General features: G+C 44.1%; 1 protein-coding gene across 1 annotated transcript in view; it reads left to right on the top strand.

Moving 5' to 3' along the window:
* Positions 1–16,663, top strand: part of LOC122794877 (nuclear autoantigen Sp-100-like) — a 1,817,621-nt gene that overhangs the window by 1,305,271 nt on the left and 495,687 nt on the right. The window contains exon 4 of the mRNA XM_044063477.1: positions 14,960–15,115. Coding sequence (XP_043919412.1) covers positions 14,960–15,115 — 156 coding nt within the window. The remainder of the gene's footprint in view (positions 1–14,959; positions 15,116–16,663) is intronic.

The following is a 16,663-nucleotide window of genomic DNA, read 5'->3' as shown; positions in this document are numbered from 1 at the left end:
TCTATTTCTTCTGATTCCTCTTCTGATCAGGAATTATGTTTACCTCCCTATGAGGATTCTGATGCTGAAGAGCCTATTCCATCTGCATCTCCTCCTGAGGATTATTCATTTGGAGAAACCTTGCATACTTTGAGAGAGCATTTTCACTGGGAGAGGAGTCAAGACTTCTCAGAATCAAAAATGAGGCTCAGGGATTTCCTTCTTCTCCCTCAGCACAAGCCTTTAGCCATTCCCCCTCTTTTACACATTGTGGATGATGTGTTTTCAGAGTCAAGATTGACCCCTGACTCCTTACCTCCGGCTCCCAGTAAGCCTGACAGATATTACAGGGTCCCTGACTCACATAAATTTTTATTTAGAAACCCTGCTTCTGATCCTGAAACTATTTCACAGGGTCCAAAGGGAGTTAAGGCCTCAACAGCAAAAAATCCTACCCCTTCTGACAGAGATTCAAGGGCACTAGACAGATGGGGGGGGGGAGGTTTATACATCAGCAACCTTGGCAATCAGGGCCTTAAACTGTCAATTTCATATGCTTAAGTACCAACAACATGTTATGGGATTGCTGAAACAGAAAATGATGTTGATTTCAGAATGTGCAGAAAATAAGGAATTGCAGGAATTATTGCATGCAGCTGAACAACTTGGAAAGCATACTTTGCAATGTGGTTTTGATTCTTTGGAGGCCTCCTGCAGGGCCGCAGTTACTGTATCTGTGATTAGGAGACATGCCTGGTTAAAGGAACAAAATTTGCCTAACCATGTTAAAGCTAAATTGCTAGATGCACCTTTGCAACATGATTCTCTGTTTGGTATTAAGGCAGAAGAGGTTTTAAAGAAAATGGAAGACAAAGTTAAGTCTATGCAAACTGTTAAAGACTTCTTACAAGTGCAGCCACCCAGATTCAGTAGACACTGGCCTACAAAAAATTGGTCCTTTCCTGTGTCAGACAGAGCTCAAAGTGGCAAATCTAGACTCCCAAAGGGTTCCAGATACCAGGCGCAAGACTCATACAGGTCAAAGCAATGGGGCGCATCCACCTCCAAATCTGGAGGAGATAAAGCGCAAACCTACAGAAAGCAATCCCAATGACTTCCCTCTGCCTACACCAAGCACTTATCTTTTGGCAGCACCCATAGGTGGAAAATTAGCACTTTTTGCTCAAAACTGGCAGTTAATAACCCAGGACAAGTGGGTACTAAACTTTGTATCACAGGGATACAGATTCCATTTCCACACTCTGCCAATGACAAATGGTTGGCCGGATCTGCCAAAAAATCAATAGGCAGAGGCACAGAAACAGGTTACGTCCCTCGTGGATATGGGGACAATTCAAACAGTACCAGAACAGGAAAAAGGACAAGGTTTTTTACTCAAGACTGTTCTTGGTACCCAGAAAGGACAAGGCCTGGCAGCCAATACTGGATTTATCAAATTTGAACACATTCCTGGACATTCCAAAATTCAAAATGCTCACTTTGCAGGAGCTTCTGCCCATGCTGGGCAAGAATGCTTGGCTGGTGACTTTATACCTAAAAGAGGCATACCTGCATGTCCCAATAAGACAGTCGTGCAGAAGATACCTCAGATTCAAGGCTGGCTTAATGCATTACCAATTCTCTGCACTGCCCTTTGGCCCTTTGGCTTATCTACTGCACCCAGGGTCTTTACAAAGTGCCTTGCACCAGTAATTGCATTTTGCAGACAAAGAAGTATACAAATATATCCTTACTTGGACGACTGTCTCATTCAAGCAGAGAACAAGGACACTCTTCTGCGACACCTGGCGTTTGTGAAAAGGCTTCTAACATGCCTAGGGTACACAATAAACGAAATGAAATCACAGCTGGTACCCTCTCAAAAGATAACATTCCTGGGTGCAAGCTTGAATACAACTGCCCAGATGGCTTACCTCACGCCAGACAAACAAAGGCAACTGGCTACTTACTTCAAACTGATGGCAACAAAAACCAAGTCTTCTGCAAGACAAATTCTGCAGGCTCTGGGCTTCATGGCATCCTGCATCCTACTAATTCCATATGCAAGACTGCATATGAGGAAACTTCAATGGTACCTAAAAAGTTTATGGAGTCAACATTCCCACAGTATGGAAACAATGATTCCTCTCATTCCCTGCCTGCAACAGGAGTTTCTATGGTGGGCAAAGGCCTGTCACCAAAACATGGGATGGCCCTTCACTCTACCCCCTGCCAGCCAAACCTTAACAACAGACGCATCAGATTATTCCTGGGGGGCCCACATGGCAGGAAGATGTATTCAGGGCATATGGGCACCAAACCAAATGCATCTACATATCAACCAGAAAGAGATGCTGGCTGTTCAAAATGCCCTAACAGCCTTCAAGTACTTCATCCAGGACAACTACTGATAAAGATGGACAACACTACAGTCATGTGGTATATAAACAAGCAAGGGGGCACACACTCATACCTCTTTTTACAGATTAGCCATGGCACTGTGGGACACAACTTTAACCTACCAAGTACATCTTCAAGCTCAATTCCTGCCAGGAAAACAAAATACTCTGGCAGACGATTTAAGCAGAAACCTTATGGATCCTCATGAGTGGAAACTAAATCCACAAGTCTTCAGCATGATAACAGAGAAATGGGGGAGCCCAGACATAGATCTTTTTTCCTCTCCTCAAAATTATCATTTGAAAAGATTTTGCACAAGGACTTATCACAGACAAGCATGGAAAGTGGACGCTCTATCCTTCAGTTGGAAAAACCTATCAGTTTACACCTTTCCTCCTCTGCCTCTTCTACCCAAGGTCCTCCTAAAGGTCAGACAAGAGAAGCCAAAGATGATATTAATTGCACCAGACTGGCCCCGCCAATACTGGTACCCATTCCTAAGGAACTTGTCTCAATACCCAGCTTGGATCTTGCCTCAAAGACCACAACTACTGTCCTAGCAAAACAATCAGATCCTGCACAATCAACTACAGACCCTGAACCTGGCAGCATGGCTAATCATGTAGTCATACAAATGACACCTCTCAGTAAAGCTGTGATGGATGTCATTTTGGAAGCCAGAAGGCTTAGTACTAGAAAATCTTACGCTGACAAATGGAAGAGATTCTGTGCTTGGAATCAAGCACAAGGAACTGATACAGCAGAACCACATATTCCTCAGATATTACAATATTTAACTGAGATGCTTGACAAAGGCCTATTTTTCTCATCAATCAAGATCCATGCCTTTACCATTTCGGCTCATTACAGTACAGAGCCACCAGTCTTTTCTCATCCTTTACTAAAGTAGTATCTTAGAGGAGCCAAAAATGTAAGGCCTCCTAGAAGATCACCATTACCTGCATGGGACCTCAATTATGTGTTGGAAAAGCTCACCCTGCCTCCATTTGAACCAGCTGCTACCGCTGATATAAATATCTTATCATGGAAGACAGCTCTGCTACTAGCAATTACTTCAGCAAGAAGAGTTTCAGAGCTACAGGCCCTCATGGCTGAAGAGCCATTTATCATATTTTACCCAGACAGGGTGTCTCTGAGGACAAATCCTACTTTTATGCCTAAGGTGGTTTCCAGTGTGGCTCTTAACCAAACTATTCATCTGCCAACTTTTTATCCAAATCCGCAGAACAAAGGGGAGAGAATTCTGCATTCCTTGGACGTACACAGACAGCTAAGATTCTACTTGAGCAGGACTAAAGCGCTAAGAAAAACTGAGCAATTACTAGCAAAGCAGACAATTTCAAAGATGTTCATCGTGCATACAGCTGCAGTCATAAAAGATGGGTTCTCCTGCTGTCAGGCAGGTCCTCAGTCGGCCGAATTCCAAAGTCTAGGTCCGGCGTCGGTTGTTGTCGCTTCTTCCCTGACGTCAGTGCGACAGGGGTATAAAGGAACCAGCCGACACCATTTTCTCCAGTCTTTCTTGCCACGCGGTGCCCGAAGCAGAAGCATTTCGCAAGTGCCGGTCGGCCAGCTCCTGAAATTACGAAATTTGGAAACCGAAGTCTTCTTAAAAGCTAAGTACCCCATTGGGGAATCTTTTCTTGCCTCAGACCGATGTCAGACAAAGTTAATAATTGTATTTCTTCATAGGTTCATAGGTTCATACTAGGCTATCTGCCCAAGGGCATTTACAAGCCTAGCCCATAGTTTTGTGGCTTACGCCACCCCTTTAGTATGGGGAACTATACCCATTATTTTGCTGTGCCTCTGTCGAGCAGTGACACTGAGGTAATCCCTGGGGTATATCTGCGATCTCCCATCCATTGGTCAAGATTTCTCTTGAACAAGGCCAGCAGTGCTCTGCCTCACATATAACGGGATTTTGTTCCACAGCATAGGGAGTCTTTGGGTGATGAATCTATCCCTCCAGCACGTCCTATTAATAGCCGTGTCAAGGTTTAAGTCTCCCGCCCTTGTGGCTCTGATGGATCTAGATTTTTTGAGGTGAAGCATATTCATCAAATCTGGGTTTGACATGGCCTTGTATGTTAGGCAAAGGTCACCTCTGAGCAAGCGGTGGCGACTGAATAGAGCTGGATTTCTTTCAGTCGGGCAGCATAGGACAGATTTTTGAGACCCTTTATCCTTTTGGTGAGGAACTTTTGTGGCCTCTCCAGCTGCTGCAAGTGTCGGGTCAGATACATTCCGAATGGGGCATTGTACTCAATCATTGGTCTGATGAGTGATGAGTAGAGGGAGACAATGACCTCCCTTGATCTAGATGAGAATCCCTTCATGATAAGGTGGGCAATGTAGAAGGTCTTCCTAACTACTTTAGCTACATGGGTGTCGAATGACAGACTACTATCAACCTGGGTCCCCAGGTCCCTGATAACTTCTTCTGTGCTCAGTGGATTGCCACCTATTTGGTAGCTAGGGGTAACCTTGTTTTCCGAAGGGTATGACTATGCATTTTTGGCATTTAACTTTAGGCCATGGCTCTGGCACCAGTTATCCATTTCTGTGAGACCCTTCTGAAGGATATCTGTGTCAGATGTGTTTTCTACTATGGCCAGTTTGCAGTCATCTGCAAACTTTGTCAGCCATAACCCTCCTGTGTTTGCTTGTACTTGAGAAGTAGATGCCAAACAAGAGTGGGCCTAGGACTGAGCCTGTGGGACACCACTTGTGACAGGCTTTGAGTCTGACATGGCGCCAGCAACTCTGACCCTGTGGGTTCTGTCACTCAGCCAGTTTGCAACCCATCTTGTGATGTATGGGTTAATATTTAAGCTGATGAGTTTTCAATGATACCCGAGTGGGGTATTGTATCGAAGGCCTTCGCCAGATCGAGGTAGGCTGTATGGACTGCCTTTCCCTCATCAATGGCTTTGGTGACTGTTTGAAAAAGTCAACCAAGTTTAAAAGGCATGATCTGCCTTTGACAAAGCCAAACTGGGTTGGATCCAAAGTCTGCAAATTCCTATGTCTTTATTTATGAGGTCCATTATGATCCTCTCCATGGCTTTGCAGATAAGGCTTGTCAAGCTAATGGGCGGTAATTTCCAGGGTCGGTGGAGGCACCGCCTTTGTGAAGTGGGACCACAGTTGCAGTGCGCCACTCCTGAGTGCGTATCCAGAGGTAAGGCTCTGATTAAACAGCTGTCCTAGCTGTGGGTTTAATTCCTCATTGAGTTCGTGGAGCACACAGCCGGGACACCATCAGGTCCCATGGATGCTGTGTTTTTGCTTTGAGAGAGCAGTTCTCACTTGGGCGTTGGAGATGTTTGGGGGGCTGCAATCATTTGGTATGGATATCTCTCCTTTTGGGGAGGGAGAAGTTTGCACTGAACCTGTCAGCCAGTATGTTGGCAATGTCTGTAGGATCAGTAATCTTCACATCATTTTGAACTAGTTCTGAGCATATCTGGGAGTTTCCTCCCAGGTTTCTAACATAGCTAAAGAAGGCCTTATGATTGTCTTTTGAGTCTTTAGCTATTTTTCTCTCAAAATTTGCTTTGGATGATTTTATGAGAGCTCTTAGTTTTTTACTTATAGTGATCAAGGGTGTCTTACCTTTTAAGGATTTTGCTCTATCTTGTAGTAGCTTCCTCCTTTTGTTGTAGAGTTTGTTTATGGCTGGGATCCACCAGACTGGACGCTTGCCTTTGGTACAGAGAGTCTTTGTTTTGCTTGGGATTGCCTTATCCATGCAGTCCTGCAGGTGCTGGTAGAAGGCATTTGTAAGTGATTCAGCGGCATGTGTACTGTTTTCCGCTGGCTCGGGGGCCTTAAAGGAGACCACACTAGTCTTTAGAAGTGTGAAGTCGGCTTTCGAGAAGTTCTTTACTGTGGTCTTTTTTATTTCAGGTGGGGGTGGGATGAGGACCTCCAGCGAGATTAGTTTGTGATCTGATCTCACCAGTGAGGGGTATACTTCCGGTGTTGAACATTGTGCTCCCATGTTCGTGATGATGAGGTCAAGTATGTTATCTCCTCTTGTGGGGATGGTAACTAGTTGTTCCATGGCATTTGAGTTGACTTGTGGGAAGCAAATACCGCATAAGGATTTCCATTCCCTCTGTATACCTTGTTTAGGCCCAGACCACGACGTCTCGGTCTGTCGCTTTTGTGCTATATTCAACAAATGCACTATTAAGCATCGGGCAGAGTTCGCCCAGCATTATTTTGGGAAAGCATTTAACTATTCTATGTCGTCGGATACTCCGACTCCGGTTTTGTCTAAAAAACGCAAAGACAAGGACCGACACACAAGGTCCGCGGCCTCTACCGACACCACGCCAAAGCCGACTACATCTGGTCCGGTTCTCAGTGAGGCACCTACGCAGCCCCTGATTACCGACGACACTTCTTTGATGGTGTCTCCTGTGCCCGAGGTCACAGGCTCCTCGGCCCACACCCCGACTACAGATACCGAAGCCACTCTTGGCGTTGAAATTCAGAATGTGGACAGGTCCACCTCCACTCAAGGTGTCTTCAGACCTTCCTCTTCTTTCTCCATCAAGGCTTTCACAAAGTCTAAAGCAACCATGCACTCTAAGAGACCAGCTACACAGGGCCCATCTCCAGGCCCCATGCCTAAGAAACAGATGCTTAAAATGGCTGAGGATTTAATTACTCTAATCAGAGGTTCTCAGCCCCGCAACGGACAAAAGGCCCAGAGTGGAGGAAGATTCCCCCTCCTCTGATCAGGGCTCCATTATTTCAGAGCACTCTGATGATCAGGAACATTCTTACTCCCCTTTTGAAGACTCTGATGCGGGGGAGTCCATCCCTTCTGTATCCCCCCCTGAGGATTACTCATTTGGGGAAACTTTGCATACCTTAAGGGAACACTTCCACTGGGAAGGCCAGGATTATTCAGATTCCAAGAAAAGGCTCAGGGAATTTCTCTTGTTATCTCAGCATAGGCCTCTGGCTGTTCCTCCTGTCTTGGACATCCTAGATGATGTTTACTCGGAGGCCTGCCTTAACCCGGACTCTCTACCTCCAGCTCCAGTTAAGCCTGACAGGTACTACAGGGTTCCTGACTCACACCAATTTCTTTACAAAAGCCATGCTGCTAACCCATAAACCATCTCACAGGGCCCCAAGGGAGTTAAGGCCTCCATTGCTAAAAATCCATTGCCTTCCGAGAGAGATTCCAGATCCTTAGAAAGGTGGGGAAAAAAGGTATATACCTCGGCTACCTTATCCATGAGGGCCTTAACCTGTCAGTTTCATATGCCAAAATACCAACAGTTTTTGTTATCACAATTGAAGAGTAAAATGTCACAACCTGAACAACCAGACCTGAGGAGTCAGCCATAAACAAACTTTACAATAAGAGGAGAAAGCTATTACATGATAGAGCAAAATCCCAAAAAGGGAAGGCATCTTTGATCAGCACTAGCAAGAAACTACGATCCCTCATAAAATCATCCAAGGCCAACTTTGAGAGAAAAATTGCCATAGATTCAAAAGACAATCATAAGGCCTTCTTCAGCTATGTCAGAAACCTGGGTGGAAACTCCCAGATATGCTCAGAATTAGTCCAAAATGATACAAAAATCACTGAACCCACAGACATTGCCAACATACTGGCAGACAGGTTCAGCAAACTTCACCCCCTCTCCCCAAAGGAGAGATAACTATCCCAACTGAGAGTAGCCTCCCAGACATCTCAAATGTGCAGGTGAAAGCTGCTCTCTCTAAAGCTAAAAACACAGCATCAATGGGACCGGATGGGGTCCCCGGCTGTGTGCTACATGAACTCAATGAAGAACTAAACCCACACATAAGGCAGCTGTTTAATCTTAGCCTCACCACAGGATATGTGCCCAAGGAGTGGCGTACAGCAACTGTGGTCCCTCTCCACAAAGGCGGTGCCTCTACGGACCCTGGTAATTACCGCCCCATAAGCTTAACAAGCCTGGTCTGCAAAGCTATGGAGAGGATCATAGTGGAACTCATAAACAAGGACATAGGGGACTTGCAGACCTTGGACCCAACCCAGTTTTGCTTTGTCAAGGGCAGATCTTGCCTTTTGAACTTGGTCGACTTCTTCGAAACAGTCACCAAGGCCATTGATGAGGGAAAGGCAGTCCATACAGCCTACCTTGACCTTGCAAAAGCTTTCGACACAATACCCCACTCGGGTAGTATAGAGAAACTTACCAGCTTAAATGTAAACCCATATGTCGCAAGATGGGTTGCAAACTGGCTAAAGGACAGAACCCACAGGTTTAGAGTTGCTGGAGCCATGTCAGACTCCAAGCCGGTTACAAGTGGAGTCCCACAGGGCTCAGTCCTTGGCCCCCTATTGTTCGGCATCTACTTCTCAGAAGTACAGGCAAACATAGGAGGACTATGGCTGACAAAGTTTGTGGATGACTGCAAACTGGGTGCCATAGTGGATAGTACATCGGACACAGACATCCTTCAGAGGGTTCTCACGGAAACTGATAGCTGGTGCCAGAGCCATGGCCTGAAGTTAAACGCAAAAAAGTGTATAGTCATACCCTTCGGGAAAAACAAGGTAACCCCAAGCTACCATATAGGTGGCAACCCACTAAGCACAGAAGAGGTTATCAGGGACCTGGGGACCCAGGTTGACAGTAGCCTCTCGTTTGACGCTCACGTTGCTAAAATGGTTCAAAAGACCTTCTACATTGCCCACCTGATCATGAAGGGATTCACATCCAGATCAAGTGAGGTCATTGTTCCCCTGTACTCTTCACTTATCAGACCAATGATCGAGTACAATGCCCCATTCGGGATGTATCTCACCCGACACCTGCAGCAATTGGAGGGACCCCAAAAGTTCCTCACCAAAAGGATAAAGGGACTCCAAAATCTGTCATATGCTGCCAGACTGAAGAAACTCCAACTCTATTCAGTTGCATACCGTCTGCTCAGAGGTGACCTGTGCCTGACATACAAGGCCATGACCAACCTGGAATTAATGGACATGCTCCACCTCAAAAAATCCAAATCCACCAAAACCACTAGAGCAAGAGACTTAAACCTTAGCACGGATATAAATAGGACGTGCTGGAGGGATAGATTTATCACCCAGAGATTCCCCATGCTGTGGAATAAAATCCCGGTCCATGTGAGGCAGAGCACCTCGCTGGCTCTGTTCAAGAGAAATCTTGACCGGTGGATGGGAGATCGTAGGTTTACCCCGGGAATCATCTCTGTGTCACTACTGGACAGAGGCACAACAAACTAATGGGCACAGTATTTCTAACATAAGGGGCAGCGTAAGCCACATAACTTTGGGCTAGGCTTATAAATGCCCTAGGGCAGTTAGCCTAGTATAAACCTATGAACCTATTTGATGCATATTGCAGAACAAGTGGGTAAGCATACCTTACAATGTGGTTTTGATGCTCTAAAGGCCTCATGTAGAGCTGCTGTTACAGGATCAGTCATACGTAGGCATGCCTGGCTCAAGGAACAAGCCTTGCCTGATCATGTCAAAGCTAAATTACTAGACACCCCTCTTCAAAAGGATGTACTATTTGGTGCAAATGCTGAGGAGGTATTAAGGAAAATGGAGGAAAAGGCTAAATCAATGCAAACTGTGGAAGAATTTCTACAGGTTCAACCCCCACGTTTTAGTAGAAATTGGCCTTCCAAAAACTGGTCCTTTCCTGCCACAGACAGACCCCAAAGAGGCAGATACAGGCGCCCGAGGGGCAGAGGACAATCCGAAGGATCGTATAGAGGCAGACAATGGCAAGCTCCTACACAAAGAGGTGGTGAGGACAACTCGCAATCTTTCAGAAAGCAAACCCAATGACTTTCCCCTTTGCATGCCAACCAGGTTTCAAATGGCAGCCCCCTTAGGAGGAAAGCTGGCATTATTATCAAAAAATTGGCATGTTGTCACAAAGGACAAATGGATCCTGGACATTATAAACAGAGGCTACAAATTCCATTTTCACACCCTTCCAAAAATGAGAGGCATGCCAAACCTGCCACACAATCAAAGGGCAGAGGCACAAAAGCAAATTACAGATCTCATAAACATGAAAGCTATTCAAGAGGTACCTACGCACAAACAAGGTCAAGGTTTTTATTCCAGGCTATTTCTGGTGCCAAGGAAGGGAAAATATTGGAGACCTATTTTGGATCTATCCATCCTAAACACATTTCTACTCGTACCAAAATTCAAGATGCTCACTCTACAGAAACTTCTTCCCATGCTGGGCAAGGAGTCTTGGCTGGTAACATTGGACCTCAAGGAGGCATACCTGCATGTCCCAATCAGACAAAATTGCAGAAGGTACCTCAGATTTCTTGCAGGTTCAACCCATTATCAATTCTCTGCATTGCCCTTTGGCTTATCTACTGTGCCCAGAGTATTCACGAAATGCCTGGCATCAGTAATTGCCTACTGCAGACTTCAACGGATACAAATATACCCCTATTTGGACGACTGCCTGATCCAAGTGGACAGCAAGCACATTCTTCTGAAACATCTGGCTTATGTAATAATCTTATTGAAATCTCTGGGATACACAGTCAACAAAAAGAAATCAAGGCTAATACCCTCTTGGAAGATAATTTTCCTGGGTGCCAAATTGGACACAAACACCCAGATGGCCTACCTCACGCCAGAGAAGCAGGGGCAACTAATACAATACTTCAGAATACTAGCAAATTGTACCAGGCTGACTGCAAGGAAAATCCAGCAGGCTCTGGTATTCATGGCATCTTGCATCTTACTAATCCCATGTGCAAAGCTGCATATGAGGAAACTACAATGGTACCTGAAAAACATATGGTCTCAACACAGCCACAGTTTGGAAACAATAATACCACTAATTCCATGTCTGCAAAAGGAATTTCTGTGGTGGGCTCAAGCATGTCAAACAAACACAGGTCTTCCATTCAGCAAGCCTCAAGCAAATCAAGTCATCACAACAGACGCCTCGGACTACGCCTGGGGGGCACACATGACAGATCGGTGCATTCACGGCAAATGGTCCCAAAAAGAAAAGCACCTTCATATCAATCAAAAAGAAATGCTAGCAGTAATAAATGCTATTATAGCTTTCAAGGACCTTCTACAACCAGGTCGATTATTGATAAGAACGGACAACACCACAGTTATGTGGTACATAAACAAACAGGGAGGAACACATTCTTACCCCCTATGCAGACTGGTCATGTCACTTTGGAACATGGCCATGGACTTACAAATGGAACTACAAGCACAGTACTTGCCAGGCAAGGAAAACACGCTGGCAGACAACCTAAGCAGGAATATGACAGATCCACATGAATGGAAATTGCATCCAAAAGATTTTATAGAAATAATCCAAGAATGGGGAAGGCCAGACATAGATCTCTTTGCCTCCCACAAGAATCATCAATTGACAAAATTCTGCTCAAGGATCTTCCATCCAAAGGCCTGGAGAGTGGACGCTCTTTCTTTCAGTTGGACATGAATGACAGTTTATGCCTTCCCTCCTCTTCCTCTGCTGCCCAAAGTTCTATTAAAGACCAGAGCAGACAGATCAAAGATGATTCTCATTGCTCCGGACTGGCCAAGACAACACTGGTACCCACTCCTGAGGAGCCTGCCGCATTCCCCACCATGGACCCTGCCTCTAATGCCTCTTCTTCTGACTCAGCACAGTTTCAAAACTCTTCACAGCCAGCTAAAAACACTCAATCTAGCCATATGGAAGATTCCTTAGCATCACAACAGGCCCTACTCTCCAAGGAGGTGCAGGATGTTATTTTGGAGGCCAGAAGACCATCAACTAGAAAAGCTTACTCCGCAAAATGGAAACGTTTTTGTGTCTGGAATGAGAAAAAGGGCCAGGATCCTGGAAAACTGAATTTACCTCAAATACTACAATATTTGGCTGAACTGCTAAGCAGTAGACTTTCTTTCTCCTCCATTAAAATACATGCCTCAGCCATTTCTGCAGAATACAACACTGATCCACCTTTATTCTCTCACCCTCTCTTAAGACAGTTCCTCAGAGGGGCTAAGAATTTAAGGCCTCCAAGGAAACAACCAATACCTGCTTGGGATCTTAATTTCATTCTGGAAAAATTGACCTTACCTCCCTTTGACCCAGCTGCCTCATCAGATTTGCAATATTTGTCCTGGAAAACGGCTTTCCTTCTGGCTATCACCTCAGCTCGTAGAGTTTCAGAACTACAGGCTCTCATGGCTGTCCAGCCTTTTATCATCTTCCATCAGGACAGAGTTTCCTTACGAACCAACCCGTCCTTTATGCCTAAAGTGGTATCCAGGGTAGCTTTAAATCAGGCCATACATTTACCTACTTTTTATCCTAATCCTCAAAACAAAGGGGAGAGATTACTACATTCCTTGGACATCCACAGACAGCTGCGTTATTATTTGGACAGAACAAAGCCTTTCAGAAAATCAGAACAGCTCTTTGTGGCCTATGCGGTAGGAGCTCAAGGAAGCCAATTTCCAAACAGACAATCTCAAAATGGATAGCCCACTGCATACGCTTTTGCTACTCCTTTCATGGCAAAACTGTTCCTACAGGCATTAGAACTCATTCCACCAGGGCCACAGCCACCTCTGCAGCCTTCCTCAGAGGAGTTCCTACCAAGGATATTTTGGAAGCAGCCACTTGGAGTTCTGTGCATACCTTCTCCAAGCACTACAACCTACCATTATACTCCAAATCTAGAGCAGGCTTTGCCACTGCAATCTTGCAGGGCATTTTGGCTCCTCCTAGTTCCAACTAGTGCCTACCACCCCTTCTTAGCTTTGGGATTCTACCCATCTGTTATGACTGCAGCTGTATGCACGATGAACATAGTACAGTTTTGTACCTAGCATAAATGTAGATGTTCGAGTGCTAATACAGCTGCAGTCCAGGTTTCCCTCCCTCCTTCCCCTCTTGGGACAGGCCTATAGGCTAACACATCCTCATACAACCTGATTGGGGTTTTCATTTATGATGTATTTGCTTGCAACTACTGTATTTTGATTATATAGCACTGCATTATCACACAAATTTATTATTGCCTTCCTTCTGGGTGCACCTGACATCTGGGGTAAGAAAAACTGAAGAAAATGGCGTTGGCTGGTTCCTTTATACCCCTGTAGCACTGACGTCAGGGAAGAAGCGACGAGAACCGACGCCGGACCTAGACTTTGGAATTCGGCCGACCGAGGACCCGCCTGACGTCAGGAGAACCCATCTGTTATGACTGCAGCTGTATTAGCACTCGAACATCTACATTTATGGTAGGTACAAAACTGTACTTTTCTGCTACTTACATCATGGTAAACCTGTGCCCAAGGGCATTAGATCTCATTCCACCAGAGCTGCAGCTACTTCAGCAGCCTTTCTCAGAGGAGTACCAACCAAAGACATTCTAAAGGCTGCTACTTGGAGTTCTGTTCTCACCTTTACAAAGCATTACCATCTGCCTCTCTACTCTAAGTCCAGGGCAGTCTTTGCCACTGCAGTCCTGCAGGGCTCTATAGCCGCACCTAATGCTATTTAGCTCCAGCCTCCCAACCATAGCTTTGGGATTCTACCCAAATGTAATGATTGCAACAGTGAAACATGAAGAACACCGTACAGTTGTGTATACTTACCATAAATGTAGATGTTCGAGTGTATTCACTGTTGCAGTCCAGGTTACCCTCCCGCCATCCCCCTGTCATTCTACAGTTTATCTTTCCTTTTCTATCTTCTACAACCTATGTGGTGTATTTGCTTGTAGATGAAGGTAAAGTTGATATTGATGCATGTATATATATATATATATATATATATATGTATAATATTGCTACTTTTTTGGGGGCACCTGACATTGGGGGCAAGAAAAACTAAAGAAAATGGCGTCGGCTCCATGTTTTATACTCCTGACGACCTGGCGCCATGGAAGAGAAGACAGCAACAGACACAGGACCCAAGACTTTGGAATTCAGGCCGACTGAGGGCAACCTGTCAGCAGATTACCCAAATGTAATGACTGCAACAGTGAATACACTCGAACATCTACATTTATGATAAGCGTACACAACTGTACTTTCCATTGCTTGCTGCTGTCCCCAAAAACTGTCCAGAAACTAGTTGCTTAAAAGTTACTGGTCACTAGAGTCAGTGAACCCATCCTAGGATGGGTTATGCCATGCATGGCAACAGTAGGAGAGGAGTGCAGAATGAATAGGACAGACAGGGAGCATTGGCATAACTAGAGATCGTAAGGCAAAAAGGTTCTATTTTAGGAAAACTGTGAAAAAAACTGTGAAATGGTTATCCACCCTGTTTGTGTTTCTACAAGAAGGTATATTTTCTAGCTTTACCATTATGCCAGCTGCAGTCTGTAATCTGTCATTCAAGAAGGGAAGTAATCTGATGCTGAAAAGTTAAGTGTATAAAGATTTGATACGTGTCCATATGCCTCCTGTGTTTTGCATGTGTTTTATTTTTGAAGGTGATATGTGCCACTTCCTTGTTTGAATAATTTTTATTTTGATGCGCAATTCCCATAGGATGACAGAATGTCCATTTTGAAAAACGTTGCAGATGAACAAATTGTCCATTTCTTCAGGACCAACAAAGTGGAAATATCAGCAGCAATAGATAATCCCTATCCATTTTTATATTCCTTGAAAGATCACGATTTAATAACTGAAGAAGTACTTGAGGTAGGTTGCAAAAGACAGTGTCTGAACTCCTCTTAACAGAATGTTAGAAACTTTTTAGCAACTATGCCATAATTCTGAGTATCTAAGGTACTGAGTCTTTGAACCATGTCATGTTTGTGGCAGTTGTGAAATGTGAGATTGAAATTACAGTGCAGTAGATGAAATATTACCTGCAGTTTTGTCAAAAGACCCCAAAAACAAATGGTTCTGCCACCAATTCCACTTAAAACTTGAAAACTTTAATAAAATATACGGTAAGATAAAATAAAATAAATACACTGGCTCATAAAGGAGATAAGCGCTTTCGGTATAATACCTTTTTCAAATCCTTAAACAAGCTGACAAAGGAGGGGCAGTTATAGTTATGGATATGTCGTTCTATGATACCAAGACGAAGGAGATGCTAGCAGATATAGCCACCTACAGGAGGATTGATAAAAGGGAATTGAACACCATTATACATAGTGTACAAGACGCTTTATGACAAGCTCATGAATAGATCGATAAGCAAAGAGCTGTTTGATTTTTTTAAAGTATGTCATCCTACTATACCTAGCATCAGTGGAATGCCTAAGGTGCATAAGAATCTACATGACCCTCCGATGCAACCAGTCGTTTCAGGAAAAGGATGGATAACTGAACCCCTTTCTATTTTTATAGAAGGAGAGTTAAAGAAATTGCTACCTCATGCACCTGCAGGGATCAAGGACTTGGCTGAGTTCTTAAGTAGACTTTACAAGAAACTGCAACAGATGAATACTTGTAAAAATGTATTAATGGTAACTATGGATCTGAACAGTTTGTTCACGTCCATACCCAATGATTTGGGGATCAAGGTGAAATAGTTAAGATCAAGCGAAAGGAGGTAAAGTCCAATCTGAGATGCCAATTGACATACAGTACTGACAATTTTGCTATTCGTAATACCATCAGAAAATTTTGGCCAGTGCCAACATCTGACAACAAAATTAGGGAAATTGTTGGAGATCAACCCAGCTTTTCTTTTAAGAACAGGAAAAACTTAAAAACGCTATTATGTTATAAAACAGAAACTGAAGCTATTTCTGAAGACAGGAGTTTTCATATGAACAGGAGAGTTGGTACATTCAGATGTGGAAGTTGCAAGTCATGCTCTCATATAAACATCTCACATACTTTTACACATCCCCTGACTAAAAGGAACTATAAGTTTGAAAGATTTGCAAACTGTCGGAGTAAGAACATTATCTATGTGGAAACCTGCAGTCACTGCAAGGCATACTACATAGGCAAAACTAATCAAATGCTCAAGGAACGTATCCTAAAGCACTTATCTGACATAAGAAAAAAAGTTACCAGGAATGCACTTTATATACATGTTAGTATAAATGACAGTCATTCTTTACTTTATTTTTATTTATTTATTTTACATTTGTTTACCGGGCTAGTCCAATTGGATATATTTCCATTTTCAGCAGAGGCCCGGGGAGAAAAGCTCCACATTTAGGTTAGTACAACAAGTTATTAAATAAAAGAAAGCAAACAATGGTTAGTAAAAAAAGTACATAC

The sequence above is a fragment of the Protopterus annectens genome, chromosome 2.part1, assembly GCF_019279795.1.
Source record: "Protopterus annectens isolate FY-2018-M chromosome 2.part1, PAN1.0, whole genome shotgun sequence".
NCBI lineage: Eukaryota > Metazoa > Chordata > Ceratodontiformes > Protopteridae > Protopterus > Protopterus annectens.
This window is presented reverse-complemented; position numbering and strand designations above follow the sequence as displayed.